General features: G+C 52.5%; 2 protein-coding genes across 8 annotated transcripts in view; one reads left to right on the top strand and one right to left on the bottom strand.

Moving 5' to 3' along the window:
• The window catches only part of Ccdc12 (coiled-coil domain containing 12), a 51,796-nt gene extending 46,709 nt beyond the window's left edge, over positions 1–5,087 (bottom strand). The window contains exons 1-2 of one of the 2 annotated variants that reach the window (XM_006243970.5): positions 4,276–5,087; positions 3,847–4,113 (exon numbers count right to left, since the gene is read on the bottom strand). In XM_006243970.5, the coding sequence (XP_006244032.1) occupies positions 3,847–3,942 (96 nt within the window). In that variant the 5' untranslated portion in view covers positions 3,943–4,113; positions 4,276–5,087. 2 annotated transcript variants of the gene reach the window in all.
• Positions 5,088–6,096: 1,009 nt separating this feature from the next.
• The window catches only part of Nbeal2 (neurobeachin-like 2), a 30,390-nt gene continuing 13,037 nt past the window's right edge, over positions 6,097–23,449 (top strand). For 2 of the 6 annotated variants that reach the window (XM_039082645.2, XM_003750591.6), the window contains exons 1-14: positions 6,097–6,404; positions 16,495–16,583; positions 16,659–16,787; positions 16,909–16,990; positions 17,078–17,202; positions 17,407–17,489; positions 18,746–18,831; positions 18,924–19,206; positions 19,484–19,590; positions 21,467–21,550; positions 21,943–22,041; positions 22,422–23,023; positions 23,107–23,239; positions 23,330–23,449. In XM_039082645.2, coding sequence (XP_038938573.1) covers positions 6,354–6,404; positions 16,495–16,583; positions 16,659–16,787; positions 16,909–16,990; positions 17,078–17,202; positions 17,407–17,489; positions 18,746–18,831; positions 18,924–19,206; positions 19,484–19,590; positions 21,467–21,550; positions 21,943–22,041; positions 22,422–23,023; positions 23,107–23,239; positions 23,330–23,449 — 2,073 coding nt within the window. In that variant the 5' untranslated portion in view covers positions 6,097–6,353. Of the gene's footprint in view, positions 6,405–15,224; positions 15,957–16,494; positions 16,584–16,658; positions 16,788–16,908; positions 16,991–17,077; positions 17,203–17,406; positions 17,490–18,745; positions 18,832–18,923; positions 19,207–19,483; positions 19,591–19,862; positions 19,944–21,466; positions 21,551–21,942; positions 22,042–22,421; positions 23,024–23,106; positions 23,240–23,329 lie in introns of those variants that run through there. The other 4 variants (XM_006244009.5, NM_001427320.1, XM_006244008.5 and 1 more) reach the window with 4 other exon arrangements.

The raw sequence follows: 23,449 nt of genomic DNA, 5'->3' as shown, positions 1-23,449 counted from the left end.
GAGGGCGTTGGAGCCTCTTGAACTGGAATGATAGACAATTGTGAGGAGCCGTGTGGGTGCTGAGAGCTGAGCCTGGGTCATCTGTACAAGCAGACGGTGTTCTTAACTGCTGAGCTGTCTTTCAAGCCCCTACTTCTTAAAGGGAATGAGAGGAAATCCCAAGAACCAATAGTGAGCTCTCCAGTCTAATGCAGAAGCAATTCCCATATGCAAACTTTCTAGAATTATGCCCAAAGCTTTCTGAGACCATAACTGTGAAAAGTTAGCCCAATTAAATAGCAATCAGTGTGTCAGAGAACTGGATGATCTAGATGAAATGAAAATGAACAGTCACAGAAAAACACAAACTGGACTGACTCGTGAAGAAACAAACAAACAAACAAAAAAAGTGGAATAGTTTCACACCTCGTAAGTAAATGAATAACACATCAACCCAGGGATTAACACTCTTAAGACCCTGGGTTTCATCTCAGCATAACAAGAGTTAAAAAAAAAAAAAGTGGGACCAGGAATATGGGTCACTCAGTAAAGTACCTGCCATGCAGGAATGAAGACCTGAGTTCTGAGACTCCTAGCACCCACGACACCATTTAAAAGTCAGGTGACACACATCTGTTTTTATGGGGGGGGATATTTTTTTTGTTTTTGTTTTTTTCCGGAGCTGGGGACCGAACCCAGGGCCTTGGGCATGCTAGGCAAGCACTCTACCACTGAGCTAAATCCCCACCCCCTGGTGACATACATCTGTAACCTCAACAGTGAGGGAGGCAGACCTCGACAGTGTCCTTGCGAGCTCACTGGCCACCAGCCTAACCTAAGTGATGAATTTTAGACTGAGTGAGAATAATAACAGGGAGAAGAGCAGGGAGGGCTGGGGAAATGGCTCAGCCAGTCAAATGCATGCTCTGCCAGCAGGAGAGAACCTGAGCTCAGAGCCCAGAACTCACATACCGACAAAGAAGCTGAGCACGGTTGCAACATCTGCAGCTCAAGTGCAGAGGTAGCAGAGCCAGGGGACTCCCTGTAGCTTGCTGGCCGGCCAGCAGGTATCACCATTTCTGACCCTATCTCACATCTGATGCCAACCTCTGGCCTCCATGAGCATCACAACGTGCACATGCACCCACACAAAAGTAAGGTGGAATGGAATCAAGACAGACACCGAATGCTGACATCTGGCCTCCACATGTACACGGGTCCAGACACACCTGTACACTCAAATCCACACAAACAGTAGTACACGCTTGCAGTGAGAGTTTTGGTTTCTTTCAAATTCCAGTTATGTGAATACATGTTTTTGTTTTACTCCCAGGTGTGGGATGAGAGGCTGCTTCGAAGCAGGTGATTGTGATTTGCCTCATGCTCTAGTAGGGGCATGGTTTTTGCCAGCTACAGATAGTTTAATTCTGGACTCTGGAAATGGTAGACACGAGAGAGCCTTGAGAGGGCTGGCAGCTGCGCTGGGTTCCTGTTGCTGTAGTGTGTCAACTGGTCATGAGCAAAGAGGCGAGAAGAAGTGGGAGATCTGGAGATATCCTGACAGCAAAGATAGCCCCAAGGAACTCAAAGCCCGTAATCAGCAGGAAGTAGTCTACTTTGTTGGCTGAAATATGTCTACATCCCTTCCCTCTAACCTTCTCTCTCTCCTACCTAGTGTTGAGGGAATGGAAGGGATAAGAGTGGGATAGGGTTGGGAGGGAGGCAGAGGTGTAAGAACCCAATACAGTAGTAAACAGATCTGCCGACACATGCTCCTCCTGGCCAAAGGAAAGGTAAGCCACACTACTTCAGTGGTAAATTCCAGCACACATTTAAAAAGTCCCCAGCTCTCTTTATAAATATATAAATATAAAACCCATGGTGGGTCATGCTCATAATCCCAGTGTTAGGAGGTTGGAGGCAAGACTAGAAATTCAAGGCCTTCTGTTGCTTGGTGAGTATGATGACTGGTCTACTATCTCAAAAACAAAAGGCCTAAACAGGACTAGTGGATTTAACACATTTAAAATGATGACATCATCCCAAATGGCTTACAGGTCCAAGGCAATCCCTACAAAAATCTTGACAATGTGCTTTACATAAAAGGGAAAACTCATTCCAAAATTCAGATGGAATCTTTTTTGTTTTGCTCTTTTGAGACGGGGCTCCTTTCAATGTGCCTGAGCCTCTCAAGTGCTGAGATAACGACCATGCACCACCGCCCCTAGCTTCATATGGAATCTTAAGGGAACCTCAATAGCCAAAACAATCTGGAGAAGGAACTAAGTTACAGCATTTAGATGAACTCCAACACTCACTGCTAGCTGGGCATGGTGGAACGAGCCTTAATCCCAGTACAGGGGAGGCAGAGGCAGGAAGACCTACAGGGCTTGTTGACAGCCAGCCTACTCAAAGCAAACAAATCACAAGCTCTGGAGAGAACCTGCCTCAAACTAACACAGAGGATGACAGATGAGGGTAAGAGCCCAGCCCGAGTGTCCCTGGGTTTGGGCTGCAGGAGGATGATTATCTGATGGATCTCACCGGCTGCCAACAAAAGCAGAAGCCTGCTTGGCAAACTCTCACTTCCCTTTCGCTTTCTCACAGTGTACTACAAGGTATATACAGTAGGCAGCCATTCCGAAAGGAAAACAAACAAAAGCCAACCAAGACTGACCAATCTCATTTTTGTTTATTAAGTCGAAAGTGGAGTCTCCAATTTCCCCCACCTCTGGCAAATCTGTTTTTGTTGAATGAGGGACACCGTTTTTGCCTACATAACAACAGAGCCAACGAAGTCCAGCTTCTCGTGCAATCTTGAAGGGACCTCAATAGCCAAAAAAGGGCAAAAAAAAAAAAAAAAAAAAGCTTGAGAAGGAACTAAGTTACAGGACTTACAGGACTTAGACTAATTTCAAAACTTACTGCAGGTCGGGCGTGGTGGAACAAGTCTTAATTACTGATTTTCCCTTTTACACTTCAAAATAACCACGGAAAGTTAATGTGTCATACTCCTCTGGTGGAGAAGTGAAAACAAATAACAAAAAACAAAAAAACAAAAAACAGGCTTAAGAACATAAAATAAGGGGTTGGGGACTTAGCTCAGCGGTAGAGCGCTTGCCTAAGAAGCGCAAGGCCCTGGGTTCGGTCCCCAGCTCCGAAAAAAAGAACCAAAAAAAAAAAAAGAAAAAAGAACATAAAATAATTTGTCCCCAAGTCTCACCGTGTCGAGTGACACGGCCAAAGTCTGCACACAAGTAGTGAATTTCATTACTTTGGAAAGATCAGCAAGTAGAGATGGCCGTATCTCGGTGGCTAAGGAAAAGTGCTTCCGAATCTGGAACTAAGACGACTAGCAAGACAAGAAGGGAAAGAAAAGGCAGCTTTCTTTCCCTGCAGTCCACCCAGACATCTTTTGGACTTTTGCTGGATCACCTCCAGCTGCACGTCTACAGAAAAGTCACTAGCTGTCTTACCCTAGGGGAGCCCTGGCGGCAGGAGTCGGAAGGCCCGGCCAATGGGACCAATCAAAAACGTTAAACAAACAAACAAACAAACAAACAAACAAACAAACGCCGCCGAAGCCAACAAACATGTAAAGTTAAAAGCCGGCCTTGCAACAACTACCAAGGATGAAGTACCTAGGCTGTCGCACAAAACAAAACTTCCTAAAGCGCAGGAGCAAGGTCCGCCCCCAGTCTTAAGAAACGAGCCTATCTCAGCAGCAGACTTCAGCGTCGTCCTACTGCGCATGCGCCACTCTCCCGCGCACGCGCACTTTCGCTGTAGTGGTTCCCTAGTAGTCCTCCACCTTCCCACTGACCCAAAGCACTGGCCGCCATACCCGCATCTCTCCATGTTCCTCACCTTGCGCCCAGTTTTCTCCCGGAGAGCTTTTAGTCGTTCTTTCCGTCGCAGCGCCTCTTCCTCGAGGCGGCCCACACCGGCAGGAGCAGCCGCCATCTTTTCAGAGGCCCCCCTCCTTTTCGCTCCTGCCTCGCGCAGGCTCAGTGAGTAGAAGAAGGTCTTTCGGCCAATCCAAGGGAGACAATGAAACCCTGAGATCCAATCAATGCTGAGTTGCTACAGAAGGCTACGCCCCCTTGATCTGGAGCAACCTGTACAGCAAGTGAGCTGGGTTGGGGGAAAAAAGGCGTTAAGGTTCGATTTGTCCGACACTTACTTGTGGAAAGCAAGTAGAATCAGACCTGAGAGGAAGAGAATAGAGTGAGTCGATTGCTCTGGTTTTGCCTAACCACCACCCACCTCTCCTGATTGCCCTCTTGGAATGCTTACCCATTCTTATCCACTTGTGCCGATTTTTCAAGAGCGAATGCCTTGAGAAACACTCCCTGAGCCCGGTGAGGTGGTGCACGTTTGTAATTCCAGCACTTCAGAGCCTGAGGCATCAGAATTGTGGGTTCGGGTTCAGTCTGGGTCACGTAAAATAACCATGCCTTAAAGCTTCACTACCAGACAAACACCCAGAAATCTTCCTTGGTCACTCTCATTCCCATCTCATTCTGAGGTCAGCCTCTCCCTTCTCTTCAGAGAGCAGCCAATGGCACCTTGGTCTCACCCGATGAGTTGCTCGTAGGCTCCAGACCTGCAGAGTTTGAGGCCTGGGTGCATGGCCTTTTCCTTTGAACTCAAGAATGATCGCTCATCCCTTTCTAGAGCTGCAGCATAATCAGAGTCAGGCTACCTTCTCTGCATAAGAGAAAACAGCAACCAAGGCCAAATAAGCGCCACAAAACTACTCTTTCCTCCCAGTATAGAAAGAGTTTGATGGGCACAGGGCAGTGGTGGCACACGGCTTTAATCCCAGCACTTGGGAGGCAGAGGCAGGTGGATGGATCTCTGAGTTCGGCCCAACCTGGTCTACAGAGCAAGTTCCAGGACAGTCAGGGCTACACAGAAGAAATCTTGTCTCACAAAATTTAAAAAAAAAAAAAAAAACAGGAGGAGGAAGAAGTTTGACTGCAGCAGACGGTCACAGATGCATTGATCCCTTCCTCTATTCCTCTTCTCAGGAGATGACTGGCCCATTAGCAACGTGGCTCCCTGTCTGGAGCTTCTGTTATAAAGCTAGCCCACAGGACAATGATCTTCCCTCCCAGCGCCCTGCCACTGTTTCCTAACTACACTGTCACCCTGGGTTGACCTGGTTCTGCCTAGGACCTTCCCTTACAGTAGGAGAGGAGGGTGGCTGCCAGCCCCTGGCATAGAAGGTGTCTGCTTAGGAAATCTAAACTCGAACTAAGATGCATAGGGCACTCATACTGATCAGGACCAATAGGAGCTGTCCGAACCTAGCAAATCTTCCCTTACTCCTATCAAAGAACACCCATCCAACATCAGGGGCTCCCTCACTTCACAGTCTGGGCCCAAAGAAAGGACAGAGTGTTGGTGACAGTGGCCCAGAAAAGATTCAGCCAGACCTAGATCCCTTGTTCCTGCTGTCCCTGTAATTCTCATCTGGCTTGTCTTGGCCTCAGTTTCTTCATTCATTAAAGCAGGCATGAGGCACCCATCTCCTTCAGGCCAAAGGAACAAAAAAAATGACAAGAGTTGCTGGGCCCTGGAAGGAGAGGTTGCCACCAATGGAGCATCTGGGAAGGCTTCCTAGAGAGAGTGGGCTGTAGGTATCCTAAACTTGGTAAGGATCTGCCCAATCAAAGGACGCCGCTCCTCTGCAGGCAGGTTTGTCCTGCTGTCGGCTGATGATTCTTCCCATCCAGCTCAACACTTGGCAAGAGCTAAAAGGTGGCACTTGTCTTCCATAAAGCTCTTAGATCAGAACCTTGCGCGCAGTTAGTGCTACAAGTGGTCCTCATGGACGAGGTTATTATTAATGTCGTTGAAAGACCCTAGTCATCTCCACGGTCCCTTCGTGGAATAGCGACAATTCAAAGTCCGATAGGTTCTGTACTCGGATAAACAATTTAGGAAGCCTTTACCCGCCCCTAGCTGGGAAGGCTGGAAATGATCCTGCGGGTGGCTGTGAATGGGTTCCGCCTGCGAGAGGCGGGGCTCCGCGCGACCTCCCGGGCCGCCCTGACCCCAGGCTCCTCCTCCAGCCTGACTCCCCGCCCTTTGCACAGTCCTAGGAGAGGCGGGGCGGTGGCCGCTGCCACAGACAGCCAAGTGTAGGAAGCCAGGCGGTGGCCGGCCGGGAGGAGGAGGAGGGGCGTGTAGACTTTGGTGGCTAAGTGCGACAGGGTCGGGAGCCGCGGACTTCCCCCAGCAGTGTAGCGCCGCTCCGCCCCGGAGTGACGCCCTCCCGCCCATGGGCCTGGCCCGGGGCAACCGGCGGGCGGCGCGGAGGAGGCGGCGACAGGTGGCGCGCAGCAGGGCCAGAGCCCGGTCAGGCTATGGCCGCCTCGGAGCGGCTCTACGAGTTGTGGCTGCTCTACTACGCGCAGGTGAGCCCGTCCCGCCCCTGGTCCACCGGGGACCCCAGATTGGCGCACGCAGTGTCTGCTGCACCTGCGTCCGGGTCCCCCGGGGCCGCTGATAGGCGCGCACACGCGGGACTTCAGCTCCGCGCACACGTGCGTGCCCCTGGCCGCCCGGCTGCCTCGGGCATTTGTGCCAGGGGACAGCGTTCGCGAGTGCGCGCTGAATTGCAAGTCCCCAGCGAGACCGCGCAGCCTCAGTTGCCCTGGCTAGTCAGTTCTCACCCTTTTCACAACTGGGTAAACAGAGACCTGGAAAGAGAGGGACTCAGTTTGCATGTTGGCTGCTTCGTCCTAGGGGCGCATTCGCGATTGGTCGTCGTGGCTAGAATGTCTTGTAGGCTAGGGGATCCGGCAGGTGCTACTCCTGACAAGTACATCAGACGTTAGTCACCTCAGACTCCTTCAGAGAAGTACTTAGTGATGAGCTCTTATTGTACTTGAGGCAACCTTAGCCTACCTCCATTCTGCAATGGGGCAGGGTCGGTGGTGAAGCCAGGAGGGATGTCTGAAAGGACTCTCATTTCAAGCTGCCTCGGCTGGTATCCGAAGGGATGTGATGCCTCTGATTCAAACTCTAGAAGCCCCACTTTCCTTTTTGCACTGGAAGCAGGGAATGATCCTGGGGTTACGCCTCCCTCTTTGCACCTGCTTGGCACTAGGTGCCTAGCTCAGGTGTGCCCTGGACACAATGGTCCATTGTATGTCCTTGAACAGCTTGTCACTGGGAGAGCAGGGATATGGGGAGAGTTCATGCTCTACCCTGATCCTCTGAAGAGGCTGGCTGATGGTTTGTCTCTTAGGAACATAAGGTCTAAGTCTGAAGGGCCACAGCTTCTTTGGTCTTCTTGGGCTGGTGGCACATAGTAGAGTCCCACTTAGGGTAACCCAGTACAAACCCATTGCACCTTTAAGCCTCTACTTCCTGACTGTAAAACTGACACAATTTTGCCCTCCGGCCATCTGGACTTTGTAAAGAGGGAGCCACTATGGCTGGTGTAGGTCAGAAAAGCCTGCCTCCCCTCCATTCAACCTCTGTCTCTCCATCTTCAGGGGAGATAACCGTGTGAAGAGAACTTAAACCAGGTGATGAATCTGAGAGTTGTCACTGCTGGGTTTTCAGGCTGGGTGGTAGGCTGCTGGAGATGTGGTCCGGCTTCCCAGGACTGCGCCCTTTTATAGTTGCTGGGCTGTTTGGTTTTGAGCTGTTAGCCACTTCTGTCCGCCGTACTCCCACCGCCTCCCAGACTGCTTAGGTATGGGGCCCAAGCTGGTTGGTTGTAGTTGTGGAAGCCCAGATAGGCAGGGGGCAGTCTGGGACCAAGCCAACAAATAAATCCAGGATGTGAGAGCAAACTCAGGAGTCGGGTGGGGCTGGGCTGCCTGGGGAGAGGAAGCCAGGCAGCCTCCCAGTGCAGCCTTCCTGCCTGCTCCAAAAACACCGTCCCAGTCCTCGGTGCTGGGCTCCCAAGGAGAAAGGGTGCTGCTAGGGACCCGTTGTGTGTGTCACGGGGTGTGTGTAAGGCAAGCGTGGATCTGACAGGTGTTCGGAGACCCTCAGAGCCCCAGCATGATGGCACATGCCTGTAAGCCCAGCATGAGAGGGGTTGAGGCAGGAGGATTGCCAAAAGTCTGAGGCCAATCTGGGCTACAGAGTCTAGTCTCAAAAGGAAAGAAGAGACCCTTTTTGTCAGTCCGCACTCAACCACCCAGCAGCACAGGTGGCCCCTCCCTTCAGCGGCAGGAGCTACCATCTGCTGGCAAACCTGTTTCCCCAGTTGTGGGTCTGGGTGAGGACCAAGGGGGAAGCAACCTAGTTCCTGTCCTTTTCCCCTAAAAAGACCCCAGATTTAGACCTGCCTTCCCTCCTCTACATGGATCCTGCCCTCTTGGTGGGCTCTTAGAGGAGATAGAGGGAAGGGACAGCATCAGAGTGCCCCTGGATATTACTTAGTTAGAGTTCCTCAGGATCCTCTTGGGGAAAACAAGGCAAGGTCATTAGGAGAGTTCTTTTAGCCACCCAAGCCTTGGTCTTGTGGTCAGGAAGCCTCAGGTGACCCTCTACCTAGGACAACACCTGTTGTTCTCTTGGAGCCTCTCTTAACCTTCACTGCCCTTGCTTACCGCTGCAGAGCTTCCCAGAAGCTAACATTTAGTAAGTGTTCCCTTCCCTGGGTGTTAGCTGAATGACTGGCTAAGATGACCAGGGTAGTGACCAATCAAGGCAGTTCTCCCAGAGCATGCAGAGTGGGGATTTTGAGGGCTGGAGGCCAGGAACAACATGAACAAGCACATAGTAGTTGGAAATATAAGAAGCAAGCTTTCCTCAAACATGGCACCTCTTTCTCCCTCCCTCTCCCCATCCCTTCCTCTCTGTCTCTCCATTTTCCTCCCTCTACCCCCTCTTTCTCTCATTCTGACCACCCCCTCTTCACCTTTAACCCCAGCACCTGAAGGCAGAAGCAGTCAAATCTCTTGTGAGTTCCAGAACAGCCTGGTCTACAAAGTGAGACCCTGTCTGAAAGGGAAGGAGGAGGAGGAGGAAGAAGAAGAGGAAAAGGAAGAAGAGGAGGAAGAGGAGTAACAGCAGCAGCAGCAGCAGCAGCAGCAAGTGGTCTGAAGTAGGGAGCAGGACAGAGCCACCATAGTAAATGGGTAGAGCACATCTACCAGAGTGACCACAAGGGAGAAACAGGAGAAGCACAAGAGGACCAGGAGCCTGGGACAGCACCTGGCATGCTGGCACTTGGGAAGCATGTAAAGATACATGCAAAATAGGATGAGATGAGCAGTCCCTCTGCAGGCTGGAGCAGTGGTGTTGCACGTGTACACACACACACACACACACACACACACACACACACACACACACACACACACACACTCTGATGGGGGAGCTGAGGATCACAAAGAGCCTGGCAGGACAGAGAACCTGAGCTAAATTCTCTAATTCTGCCACTGAGGAAGGACTCAGAGGTTCGGTCAGACTAGAAGCTCTTTAGTTTTGCTCACCTTTCTTTTATCCTTGACCAGTGATCTCTCCTGTCTCACCTGTCTCATGGACACTTCCCAGGCCTCTCTGCTCCTCTAGATCCTTAGCTGGGTTCTATCTCTTCTTAGACCTCAGTTTAACATGTGTGTGTGTGTGTGTGTGTGTGTGTGTGTGTGTGTGTGTGTGTGTGTACATGTAGAGGCCAAAAGACATCGGATGTCTTATTTTATGTGTATTGGTGTTTTGCCTGCATATATGTCAGTGCATCATGTACATAGCTGGTGCCCGGTGCCCACAGAGGCCAAAAGAAAACATTAGATGTCCTGGAAGTGGAATTAGTCAGTTCTGAGTCACCATGTGGGTGCTGGTAATAGAGGCCAAAGCTTCTGGAAGAGCATCCTATGCCCCTAACCACTGGGCCACCTCTAGTCCCTCCACCTTACTACTTATCTAAACAGGGTTTCACTAGTAGCCCTTTGTGGTCTGGAGCTAGTTATGTAGGCCAGGTTGGACTTGAACTCAGAGATCTGCCTATCTCTGCCTTCTGAGTACCGTGTCAGTCCCAGAGATTGAAACCAGGTTGTCAGCCCTGGCAACAGTGCCCTTACCTGCTAAGCCATCTCACCAAACCTCCACTGCATTGGTTAAGCTAGACTGGTCAGTGAGCTTAAGGGCTGCCGGTCCGGGATCCTGCCCTCCCCTCTCGGAGCTGAGGTATGGATGCTTGCCCTGGCTTTTATGGTGCTGGGGAATCTACTCACACTTGTGCAGCGTGTGCTTTACCGGCTTAGCCAGATTCCTACGTCTCTCGTTCACTTTCTTTTTGTTGTTGTTTTGGTTTTTGTTTGGTTAGTTTGGTTAGTTTGTTTCTTGAGACAGGGTTTCTCTGTGTAGCCCTGGCTGCCCTAGAACTCACTCAGTAGACTAAGTTGGCCTTGAATTAAGAGATCCAACTCCCAAGTGCTGGGATTAAAGGAGTACCCCACTACTGCCTGGCTCTTACTTTCTTTTTTCTTTTTTTCCCGGAGCTGGGGACCGAACCCAGGGCCTTGCGCTTGCTAGGCAAGCGCTCTACCACTGAGCTAAATCCCCAACCCCGTGGCTCTTACTTTCTTGAATGGGCACAAATACCCAGCTCTGGGTCCCTTTCACACCTGAGGGGCAACTGGAATTTCTTCCTTCCTGCTCCTGTTGCTAAGGCAATTGAAGGAGGAGGGAACTTTAATGATAGAAAAATTAGCATAGCCTGGGCTTGGAGGGGAAAGGCTGATATCCTTGGGGTTGTTATGACAACTGAGGAGGTGATGGAGAAGTGTGTGATCCCCATGGAAACAGGGTCAGTTACTATGGAGACCATGGCAGGAAACTCTTGTTTCCATAGTGATAGGACAAGGAAAATGGCTAAGGACTGAAGTGTTATGGGACCTTTAGGTCCTCTTTGTCCCTCAGGTAAGGGGCAGAGGCTGGCCTGGACACCTAGGCACATACACCACTCTGCTCAGTTGCTTTTGCTCCATGGACAAGTTCCCGTCATCTTCCACTTCATCCCATGGCCTACAGTTCTTACAACATAGCTAGATGCCGCCGTTGGCCTGACACTGCCCTCTCTCCTCCTGGAGAGATTTTAGGCTTGAGAAGCTATGCTGTTCAGACCTACGTCGACCCTAGTTCTTCCTGGAGGCAGAGGTTCCTCTGACGGAAAGGGGTCATCCATACTGAGCCATGATCACTCTCCCTACTGCTTGGAACTCTTCCCCGGGGAATATATTCCACCGTCCCTGCCTAGGGCAGCAAGTTGGGATTGCCCTGGAGGCCTCAACTCTGCACTGACCCAAGGGCTGTCTCCTGTTTTCACTCCTAGACAGGGAGGGAGGGAGGGTTGTCCTAGAATGCCAGGAATTTGGGCTGACCAGAGCCCCTGGTTTGCAGCTTCCGATGATCATCCCAACCTTTGGTAGGTGGTACGGGTGGCACCGAGCTGGGCCTGGTGGTGCACTCATTTAAGCCTTGTACTTGTGAAGCAGGGGCAGGCAGATCTCTGTGACTTTGAAGTCAGCTTGGTCAACATAGTAAGATCCTGTCTCTACTCTCCCTGCCCCCACAAACCGAGATCGTCGGGGCTCAGAGTGTTTCATGTTAGGTGACAAGCTACCCAGTGTTTAAACAGGGCCTGGGTTCCAAGACTCATACATACCCTCAGCCACTGATTCCATTAGCAACCCCAATTCCATTAGTAATTGATAATCCCTACCTGTACAGCAATGTGATGTATCTTCAAAAGGTTCTGGTCCCGACTGAGGACATCTCTCAAGAAGAAACATGGGAGATAAGGTGTGTGCATCCCTGTGGGGTGGGAACAGCAAGCCACATTCTTGAACTGGGGGTGAGAGGCAGCATCTATGCAAAGCCTCAAACGCCGAGGTAATCTCGATTGGCTCTGAAGGTGGAGTCTGTGACAGAGTGGTGACTGACTGGTCCCAGGGTGCTGGTGACGTCCGCTTGAGGCTTTCCGTACTGGGCGAGAGCTCGTTCACAGGGCTTCACAGGCGGTATGGTGTCAGGCAGCTTAGTGGCCCTGTCCCTCAGGTAGAAGACTTTCCTCCAAACAGTGCCACATAGACTTGCCCTCAGCCCACCAGAGTTACCTCTGAGTTCTAAGAGAATGGCAGATCTATGCCCAAGCAGGAACTGCTTGTGTCTCACTCACCCTTGGGAACTCTTCCTCCCAGTCTCTTTAGAGTGTATTTGGGGCCTGTTGGGACAGGTTGGGATGATGATCAGCATCTGTCCTTCTGGAGACAGTGGCCTCTATTTTTTCCCCTGAGGCAAGACCCAAGTACTTCCTCATGATCGGAAAGTCTCTTGGGTGAGCTTGGCCTGTGTGGTTGTTCCTCATCTGTTCTTGGTGTCCCTTCAGAGCTGGAAAGGACTGGAAGGAGCCGATGAGGTAGAGGCTCTGAGATAGGAATACAGATCTCAAGCCCCACAGCCACAACTTCTGGGCTCTGGATCCTGTCACAGGCAGCACAACCAACCATCTTGCTCCTGCTCACTTCCCTGCCCTGCCTCTGACCCCTGCGTCTGGAGAGACTCTGATATTTAGCACTATAGCTCCAAGCAATGGAGCTGACCTGAGGCTTCCTAGGGAGCAGGAGTGAGGCCCCAAAGACATGGACAGGCAGCCATTCCTCTCACTTGTTCTGTGTGTTTGAGACTCTCTCATGCCCCTTCAGAGTTCATGCAGCCTGCCTGGATTGGCCTAACCCTGAACCCAGCTCAGCACAATTTGGAGAGTTTACAAGACTAGACAGGCCAAGGGATAGAAAGCCAGAGTCATGGGAGCTGGGGAGATGGCTCAGCGCTTAAGAGCACTGGCTGCTCTTCCAGAGGACCCAGGTTCAATTCCCAGCAACCACATGTCTGTAAATGTTTTGTCTGTCTGTTTCCCTTTCCAAGCCTTCCTAGCAATTTCTTTCCCCATCAACCGGAAGACCAAGACCAGGGTGCTCCGATTCTGAGAAGCACAGATCTGGGATCTGACCCCTCACACGGACGTACATGCAGGCAAACACCAATGCATACTAAATACATTTATATATATATATATATATATATATATATATATATATATATATATATATATATATATATATAAAAGAAAATTGGACTCACCATGAGGAAGTTGGGAAATTCCCGCTTAAGTACCCCATGCCAAGCTACTGAGGTAGTAGAGTAGGGTATAGAAGTCTAGGCCAGAGGGTATCAGGGTCAGAAACTACACCTTAGATATATCAGGGGCCTAGAGGGCCAGGCACAGTAGTTGGCCCTTTATTCTAGAGGTGGGGAAGGGTCTGATTGGGGATTTAGGTCCCCATATTTTGGGTCACAGAAAACTGGTTTAACTAGGGTTAGTTGGGGATACAAGATGGAAGACAGTGTTGGGATATTGTATGCATTTGTGTGTGCGTGCATGCTTGTGTATGGGCATGCGTGCGGGTGTGTGCATGTTGCATGTGTACATGGAGGTCAGAGGTTGACTTCCTCACTACCTCATTTTCTGAGACAGGGTCTCTCACTACACCTAAACCCCGTAGAGTAAACTTGGCTGGCCTTCGAGCTCCACAGACCTGCTGGCCTCTGCCAAGCCCTTAGCTTGAGATTAGAGCATCCATCGCTGATTCTGATCCTTTATGTGGTGCTGGCTGCATCTTTATTCTTACATGCAAGCATTCTGGCTAGCCATCCTACAAGCCCAGTATTAGGACATGTTCAAAACCAGAAGGGGTCTATGAGGCCATTGAGGCAGAAGTCAGGGTCAGATGGCCAGCTTCCCTGACTAAACAGAGATCTGACTCCATTAGCCCGAAAGGTGTAGCTGGAGCCAAGGTGCTGAGTGTTCTCTGAGGCTTTCCACGTTCCTTAACGGGGTCAGCAGAAATGCTCTAGAAGCCCTGATGTGTTTGCTCTCCATTCTCTTTGATGAAGTGTCTGGGAAGGTCACCTAGAAGAAGGAAAGGTTGATTTTGGTTCCTGGTTTGGGAGTTTTCCATCCATGTTTGTCTGGCCCTGGTGCTTGTATGCCTGTACAAGGCAGAGGAGAGCTGCTTTACCTTAAGTCAGACACGGAGCATGGGGAGAATACACACAAGCCAGCTGTGAGTGCTTGGGGACAAGATACAACTTCCAAGGGTATGTGGCACTCCCTCCCCCTCCCAGTAGCCCAGATTATAAACCTATCAGTGGATAATCCGTTAACTAACGTTAAAGCCTTGCTGATCAGATTACTTCCCTAAAACCCCACTAAAGCCGGATGGTGGTGGTGGTGGTGGTGGCGTGCACCTGCCTTTAATCCTAACACTTGGGCTTGGGAGGCAGAAGCAGGTGGATCTCTGAGTTCAAGGCCAGCCTGGTCTACAGAGCATGTTCCAGGACAGCCAGAGCTACACAGAGAAACCCTGTGTCAAAAAACAGGCCAAACAAACAAACAAAACCCCCACTAGAAGGCTTTTGCATTGCCTTGGACACAGGAGTCTTTAGGGTAACCCTCCAGGTAATATGTCTCCTCAGAATCTGGGTACAGTGGTGTCTCCTGGTTGATGGGGATGGAGATTGATAGGAAGGCTTGGAAAGGCAAAGAAACCAACGAAACCCAAAAACAACAAAAACCAGGCCAGGGGAGATGACTTGGTGTTTGCCTCACAAGCAGAGGACTTGAGTCAGGATCCTGAGAACCCAAGGAAAGCTGAGCAGCATGGCATCCCATGTTTGTGACCCTAGTGCTTGGGGACAGAAATAGGCAGATCCCAGGGGCTTGAGAGACCTTGTCTCAAAAAAAAAAAAAAAATTAGGTGAAAAGTGATAGAGTTATGTAGACAGATAGCTCTGCTACACGCGCACACACACACACACATGCATGCAAGCATGCACATGCACATGCATGCACACATACATGCACATACATGCCACTATAAATAGTAGATAAAGTGGGCAAAGAAGACATCCAGACACAGTGGATAGCTGCTCCCACTAGATTCTGGGGAGCCTGGCCCAGCTCTGCTGGCGTCTGTCCCAGGTTGGGACATGCTACATAGAAGTCACGGGCAGCATTAACAAGCCAGGCCCCCTCCAGGCCAGTGGCTCTCAGCTTTTCACAGGATTGCCTAAGACCTTTGGAAAATGCAGATATTCATATTACGAGTCATAGCAGTAACAAAATTACAGTTCTGAAGTAGTAATGCAAGTAATGTTATGCTGGAGGGGGACACCACACCATAAGGAACTGTCTTAAGGGGCCCCGGCACTAGGAAGGTTGGGAACCTCTGCTCTGTAAAGTTCTGGAGATCCTTAGGTGTGAGGTCCCTGCCCCTAGGAGCAGTCTCAGGCCCCGTGAGCTCTGAGTGCTGTTTTCTCTTCTTCTCCTGTCTAAACTGAGAAAGGTGATTGCTCTCTGGTGTCAGCTGGTTGGGCTCCAGATGTGGGGAGGGACCAAGGTACAGGCCGGGTCCCACCTCCATGTCCTGGAAATGGCATTAAGTTTTGGCAAATGAGGGCAAATGGCTAACTGTACCACTAAGCAAAAGACCCATGGAATCTAGGTGGGTGGCCAGGTCCTGGAAAGGAACAAAGATATGGGTGCGTTTTTGCATATTTTCCCCAGGCTTGAGGTTCTAAGCCAGGCCAGGAAATGCGGGTACTTTGAATGAAGGGTACCTGACACCCTAACGGTAAAGATGGCGCCCAGGGCAATGTGATCCCACTACATATGCCATAGGCCCTGCCCACAGCATCTTAGCAGCCCAGGGTGCCCCAGGGCCCCTCCACATCCCTGCGGTCTGCTGGGAGGAAGCGGCTGCCCTCCTCCCCCACCGTGACTCTGCGCTTCCTGCCCCAGCAAGGGCAGAGGAAACGTCTTTTTTTTTTTCTTTTCTGTTGTTCACACCATAGTTTCCTTGGCGGCGCCCATACACGGGCTCAGCCACTACCCATCCCACTTGTCCATGGAACCAACTCTGGGGCCTGGGGTCCAGGTAAACAACAAGGGTGGGTGGAGGTTCCAGGGCAAGGGTGGGCTGTTGTGCAAGGATGCTGTAGTGTTGGGGTACGGGTGTGACTTGGGTGCCTGCCGTCCAGCGGTGTGTGTGCATCCTGGAACCCATAGCGCCAGGAAGTTTTCAGAAGGCGGTGGCTGCAGAACTAGGTGAAGGTGACAGGACAGGACACAGGCCAAGGCTCTGGGTAGACAGCAGGTAGCTATGAATGGGCCACCAGCAGCTGTACTTATAGCCACGCCCCACTTAAGCTCCTCCTCCTCTGCCTGTGCCAGGTCTCTGTGGTCCCAACCATCAGAAAGGTGGGAGCAAAGACTGAAGCTTGGACTGAGAGACTTGGACTAGGTCCTGGAGGTGACCTGTTCACACCACAGTCCTCCAGTTCTGACCCTTCCTGTTCTGCTGGACCTGTCCTCCTCCCCGTCACTCCAACTGTTATCCATCTATCCTCAAGAACTCCCCTGTCCATGCCTTTCTCTCCTCCCCTCTCATGCTCTTGAACCCTTTCTGTCAACAGAAGGACCTTGGCTACCTGCAGCAATGGCTGAAGGCCTTCGTGGGTGTCTTCGAGAAGACTATCTCCTTGTCTTCTCTGGAGCCTCGAAGGTAAGGCTGAATCTGCCTAGAGGCCAGGGCCAGGCAGGCAGGACTGCCCTTGGCACTCAGCAATCCTCCTTACAGGCCAGAGGAGGCAGGTGCGGAAGTGCCTCTGCTACCCCTAGATGCTCTACATGTGCTGGCAGAGCAGCTGGACCAGGACAACCTGGAGCAAGCCCTGCTGTTGCTGAAGCTTTTCATCATTCTCTGCAGGTGGTTTCTCCTTGGGGTCTTCTGAGGGTGGGCAGAAGCATGGATGTGTGGGCCCACCTGGGGGGTGACAGGGACCTGGAACATTGGCATGACTTCTCCCCTTCTTCACTCCCAACCCCAGGAACCTGGAGAATGTAGAGGCTGGTTGGGGCCAGGTACTGGTGCCCCGTGTGCTGGCACTGCTCACTGGATTGATGGCTGAGGTGAGGGGCCCACCTGGATAGGGCAGAGACAGCTACCGCAGGTATGGCTGACTAACCCTCCCTCTGTTCTCTCTCCCTACACTGCAGCTGAAAGGATCCCCACCATCACAGGAGGACCGTAGCACCCAGCTAGAGAATGTGGCCCTGCATGCTCTGCTCCTGTGTGAAGGGCTCTTTGACCCCTACCAGACTTGGCGGCGCCAGCACAGTGGGTGAGACCCAGCCCTCAGACAGGGCGACTCACAGGAGGCCAGGGGGAGGAAAGGGATGGGGTCATTGGTCTAAACGCCTTATGGAACTAGCCTGTGTGCAGGCTGGAGGAGAATGACCAGTGACCTGACCAAGACGCGGTGAGAGTCCAGCTGATGGATACCAGTGCCAGGCTTCACCCCAACTCTCCCCACCCCCACCCCCAGGGAAGCCATCAGCTCCAAGGAGAAGAGCAAATACAAGTTCCCTCCGGCCGCCTTGCCCTGTGAATTTGGAGCCTTCTTCCAAGGTTAGGCCCCACCCTAACTTCCCCATGCCCCACCTGGTCCTGACCACAAACCTAGTTGCCTAATCCCACCCACCAGACGGAACTCCTTGGTGGTCTGGCCTGAGCCGCCGGAACCTCTAACAGCCAAGTAGAAGTTTAGGGGTAGAGAAGAGAGAAAAGGCAGGCCTGGGCTAAGTTATTATTTCCTAGGTTGGAAGGCAGGACTTTCTTCCAGGTGGGGTGTCGACCTGTCCCCTCAATTTCCCATCTCCCTTCACTCCTGGCTCCTCCCAGGCCATGTTCCCTGTCCAGCCCTGTGTGTACCAGCTATGCACCTGCTTCCGTATTCCTGGAGGAGTGAAGCCACTTGTCCCCATTTGTCCCCCTGGCTTTATCCATTAATTTGTTCATTCATCTTCTCTTCTAGGCCCTCCCTCTCCTCTCGAGGGAGAGGCAGTGGCCAACACTTGGGCAGGAAGTGGCTGGACAGAGACCAGCAGGGCAGTGGGAAGGCGGGTCCTTGTGGATCATTTAGCAAGAGGAGAACCGGAGGTGGGGGGTGGGGGTGGCTGGAGCCCTGCCTGCATTTCCTACAGCCTGGGCACTTAGGACCATCTAGATCTGTTCTCACCCGTTTATAGGGCCCTTCAGTGGCAGCCTGACATCCTCAGGATTGATGCTCATTCCTCCCCACTCCTGTCCCCACCCCTATCCCTCCCTCCTGTTCTTCACCACGTGACTCAGGCCTGGACCCTTCTGCCCTCTAAGTTTCAGTTCAGTGCCTGGCACCTTTTCCAGCTTAGCTGGACAGGGCCACATGTGAAGCTGTGAAAAGGCCCTACTATGTGAAGCTGTGAAAGGCCCTACTATTCCCCAGTGGTAGCCTGGTCCCCAGATCAGAGAACCAGAAACTCCCACTGTGGAAGTGGCAGAAGGAGCAGATTTGCATCTGAGAAGCTAAACCCTGGGTCTCTGTGGGGAAGACAGTGGCTGTGTATCACTCTGGGACACTCTCCATTTTGGCTATAAGGATCTCGGGAGCTGCCTAGGCTCTTGGGGCTGGCCCCTATGTCCCTCAAGCACCACTATAGCCCCTAATCTCTCTAGCATACAGCCGTGACATTTTAGACCCAAAGCCTCCTCCTTTAGGTGGGGACTTTTGCTAGGTTTGGCTTCTACCCCACATCCCCATGCTGGGATATCCCAACTCTTGTGCAGTCCTTTGGACCATAGTCCTACAACCTTGGTGACATTGTCCTGCCCTGCTTACCACCCAGAGAGCCTGCAGGATGCAGAGCATTTGCCTCCCACGTTGCTGCTGCGTCTCATCCACCTCTTTGGTGCCGTCCTTGCAGGAGGAAAGGTATGTTGGGTCCTGAGAGTGTCGACCAGGGGGCAGCCCTCTCAGCACCTTGCTTCTGGATGAGTCTACTGCCATTTTTTCCTCACCCACAGGAGAATGGGCAGATGGCTGTGAGTTCTGGCTCTGTGCAGGGACTGCTAGGTGTGTTGCGGGGCTGGGGCCGTGGCCCAGCTCAGGACCCTCACAAGATGCAGCTGGCTCTCAGAGCACTGGTGGGCGCAGTGCACGTCCTGCATGCTAGCCGAGCGCCACCCCGAGGACCAGAGCTCCGCACCCTGCTTGAGGGCTACTTCCACATTCTTAATGCTGACTGGCCAGCTAGTCCAAGTTCAAGCCCCGAAGAGGCCCTTGTCGCCCTACGGGTCAGCATGCTCGGTAGGTATGGGCTGGCTCCCAGGCACCTGAGGAGGGGAATGTCCTTTCGGTGGCTGAAAGTCAGGGCTGGGAAGGAGGGGAGGTGGGGCGTTTAAGGGGATTTAGCTGCAGGGGGGTTTGGGGATTTAGCTCAGTGGTAGAGCACTTGCCTAGGAAGCGCAAGGCCCTGGGTTCGGTTCCCAGCTCCGCAAAAAAAAGAACCAAAAAAAAAAAAAATATTTAAAAAAAAAAAAAAAAAGAGTGCCTGCAGGGAAGTCTGACTTTGACCCCTGCACAGATGCTATCCCCATGATGTTGGCATGTGAGGACCGGCCAGTGCTACAAGCTACCTTCCTTAGCAACAATTGCTTTGAACATCTTATTCGACTCATCCAGAACAGCAAGGTGGGTGGGCTTCCACCTGGAGGCTGGGAGGCCTGGAACCCAGGGAGAATCACATAGAAATCCCAGGCTGCTACTGAGCAAACATGGCCACGGCCTGTGTTCAGTGGGAGGGCCTGAGGCCTGGGCAAGGTTTGTCCCTTCGGGTTTTGGCCCTACTCTGCTAGGAGAACTTTGACTAGGACTGTTTCCCACTGGTGCAGTACCCTGGCAGCTCCCCCTGGTCCTGTTCTAACCTCTTCTCCTCATCTCCTCTACTTTGCCCCTCTCAACAGCTGTACCTGCAGGCCCGGGCGCCCCCTGAGGGGGACAGTGACCTAGCTACCCGGTTACTGACTGAGCCCGATGTCCAGAAGGTACCACACTGGGGCTGAGCCACTCAGGCAGCACCTCCCTTGGCCACCCATCCCTGGCTCCTTATTTGACCATTTCCTGTGTTCTAGAACGGTGGCTAAGTAGATATGTTTGTGGCTTGACATACCTGGCAGTGAGGGTGACTCTCTTATGCCCTCTCACCCCATATTTCAAGGTCCTGTCCTAGAGACAAAACAGGAAGTGGTCTTTTGCTTACCTGGTGTTAGAATTGGGTGTTGGGTGTGGCTGGGAGGAACCTTCGAAGCTCTTTACCACCTACCCCATCCCCTACTTGTTAGAAGGAGACATAAGTACAGACACTAAGAGGTTTGGTTGTTATCACCTCCTACGGCAGGGGTCCCTGAGGGGCCATGTCTTCTGTGACTCCTGATTCCAACACCAAATGTGCCACATGCCTCACCATCCCCAGGAGCTTATAAACCGCAGGGTGTCAGTGTGTGTCAGGGTGCAGACTGCAATAGCATGGGGTCCTGGTGCAGCACCTGTGGTAGAAGATTCTACAGGCTTTACACCCGGCCCACAACCCCCAGAGCCTCTGCTCTGGCCCTGATTTCATGAGGCAGCTCACACGTTTATTGCCTATTCTGACTTTCTACGAGCTCACCTGTCCATTCAGTTCCAAGTCAGGTAAGCTAGGTGACTCCCCTGACCGCTGGCTTTATTTACAGGCCAGAAGGGAAGGTTGTCTGAGGTCACACATCAGGGGGACTTGGCAGAGCTGGGAGCAAAGAGCCCATAGGGCTAAACCTGGCTTGCTGTCAAGCTCTCAGCCCCTCGCCCCTCAGAATGGATCATGGGAGTCAGCAGCATGGCTCTTAGTGTCAGCTAAGCTGAGCCACGGCGTCCTCACGGATTTAGGAGATGGGGGACGGGATAGGATTTAGAGATCTCGAAGGTTCTTCTGGCTCTAATGCCCTGTGATTGATGGCCCCAAGACCCCCAAATATCTGTCAATCATCATGGGTGATGGGACACTCGATGGCTTGCTTGCACGTGTGTGTCTAACCTGGGTGGGGTTGTGGGGACTAGTACCAGTAGGCCCACCAGAGAACAGGAGGGGTGCAGAGGCAGTATACACCATTGGTCTGTGCCAGAGGCCCTTCCCAGCCTGAGTTTCTTTCCAGACCTCTTTGCCTGGCAATCTTGCCCAACTCTGCCCTGGCCTTGTCTTTATAAGCCAGCTCATAGGATAGCAGCCCTGGAGAACTGTTAACTGTGGCCAGTGCAGTGTGAGCTGTGACTTAGCCATACCTGTCAGGCCCTGAGATGAGACCTCTACACTGTATATCTCAAGGGCTATCCCAGGAGCATGAGATATGAGAGCACTCCAGTTCAGGCAACACAGCTTGTGTGGCAAGGAGAGGGCCTGGTGTTCACAGGGGATTGCGGGTCCAGTAGATGCCCTGGACCTTGGTGTACATGGCCCTGCACCCCTTTTACTGTTAAGTACTGCCAGCGGTGACACCCTGGCCGCTGCTTCTCCTGACTTCCCCTCTACCCCAAGGTGCTTGACCAGGACACTGATGCCATCGCGGTCCACGTGGTCAGAGTGCTGACCTGCATCATGAGTGGCTCCCCTTCGGCCAAGGTGAGGATGCTTCACTCTCTGTGATAGGAGTCAGAAGTGGGGATCATTGTCTTCATGTTTTCAAAACTGGCCTGTCACTCCTGTTTCCTGGAGAGCATGTGACTGCTGTTGCCACTGGGGTGTGGTTCCACAAGCTTGGTGGGTGTGGTCATCAGTGTGTCCTGGGAGTTGGGTGTCCTGGGCCAGGGCCATATAGGGAAAGGACACGAGAGCTGACCATCATCCGTAGCCTCCTGAGATGAATACAGTCCGCTGGACCCTGTGTTGTCCTTGCCCTTTCTGTACTGTGATCTAAGGCAGAACTAGCGAAGGTGTTCCACAAGAGAAGGGATCCTGTGGGTGGGAGCTGCCCACAGAACCTACAGCTCTGCTTACTTCATGCTCTTTTTCAGGAGGTGTTCAAGGAACGCATTGGCTACCAGCACCTGCAGGAGGTCCTGCAGAGTCATGGGCCCCCTACCCACCGGCTGTTGCAGGAACTACTCAATATGGTGAGGACTGGGCTTGGGTCCCAGAGGCAGCTGGCCTGAGCCAGTTCCCTATGCTGGAGGACTGTTAACTGTGGCCAGTGCATTGTGAGCTGTGGCTTAGCCATACATGTCAGTGCCCTGAGATGTGGCCTCTACACTATAGGCCTCAAGGGCTAGCCCAGGAACATACGTACAGTTGGCAGCTTGACCATACTAGGCTACAAGCCAAAGCATGGAAATTAGTTGGGCTGATTGCTTGGTTTAGTGATCCTGATCGTTCACCTTTGGCAAGGCACCAGGACGGGAGGGTTGCTTTCCTATACCGTAAGCAAAAGGAAAAGTGTCAGAGCTGGCAAGGGGCCACAGTTGACCCAGGATTGTCACGTTTTTTCCACTTACAGGCTGTGGAGGGTGACCACAGCATGCACCCGCCTCCCCCAATCCGCAATGAACAGCCAGTGCTGGTGCTGACGCAGTGGCTCCCAGCATTACCCACAGCCGAGCTGCGCCTCTTTCTGGCACAACGCCTCTGGTGGCTCTGTGACAGCTGCCCTGCCAGCCGCGCCACCTGTGTGCAAGCAGGCCTGGTGAGCTACCTGTTAGAGACACTTAACACGGGGACAGCCCTGGGAGCCCGCTGCCAGGAGCAGCTGTTTGCCTTGCTGCAAGCTCTGGGTCGCGTGTCACTACGGCCCTTGGAGCTGCGTCGTCTGCTGCGCCCCCCACCGGGGCTGGACTCAGAGTCATGCGGAACTGAATCTCAGAAGGCTCAACATGCAGGTGCCATCATCCGGGCGCTATCGGGCATGGCACGGCACCGGGGTCCTGCACGTGCCCTGCGCTATTTTGACCTCACCCCCAGCATGGCTGGCATCATGGTGCCACCTGTGCAGCGATGGCCAGGGCCCGGCTTTACCTTCCATGCCTGGCTGTGTCTACAATCCACAGAGGCAGCTCCTACCTCAGCTCCCAGCCGGCCCCTCCAGCGAAAACAACTGTACAGGTAGGTGTGTGACGGCCAAGGGCTAGGGACCCACTCCGGGGCAAGCAGGGAGTATCAGACATAACCGTCTTGCTTGCCCCCAGCTTCTTCACCAGCAGTGGCTCAGGGTTCGAGGCCTTCTTCACGGCAGCTGGCACCCTGGTGGTAGCCGTGTGCACACGGAAGGAGTACATGACTCTGAGCTTGCCCGAAGTGTCCTTCGCTGATTCTGCCTGGGTATGTTCCCGTCCTCCTCACGTGGCCCAGTGTGGGATGGGGAGCACCAAGAGCCAGCCATGGCTTGAGCCATCGTACCTTCCCTTCTAGCACTCCGTGGCCATTGTGCACGTGCCTGGGCGCCGACCCTTCAGCCAGAATCTGGTCAACGTCTTCAAAGACGGCCATCTGGTCAAGACAGCGCCTCTTCGCTTCCCCTCCCTCAGTGAG

The sequence above is a fragment of the Rattus norvegicus genome, chromosome 8 (genome assembly GCF_036323735.1).
Source record: "Rattus norvegicus strain BN/NHsdMcwi chromosome 8, GRCr8, whole genome shotgun sequence".
In the NCBI taxonomy this organism is placed as follows: Eukaryota; Metazoa; Chordata; class Mammalia; order Rodentia; family Muridae; genus Rattus; species Rattus norvegicus.
Note: the sequence above shows the minus strand (reverse complement) of the source record. Positions and strands in the feature narration are given on the sequence as shown.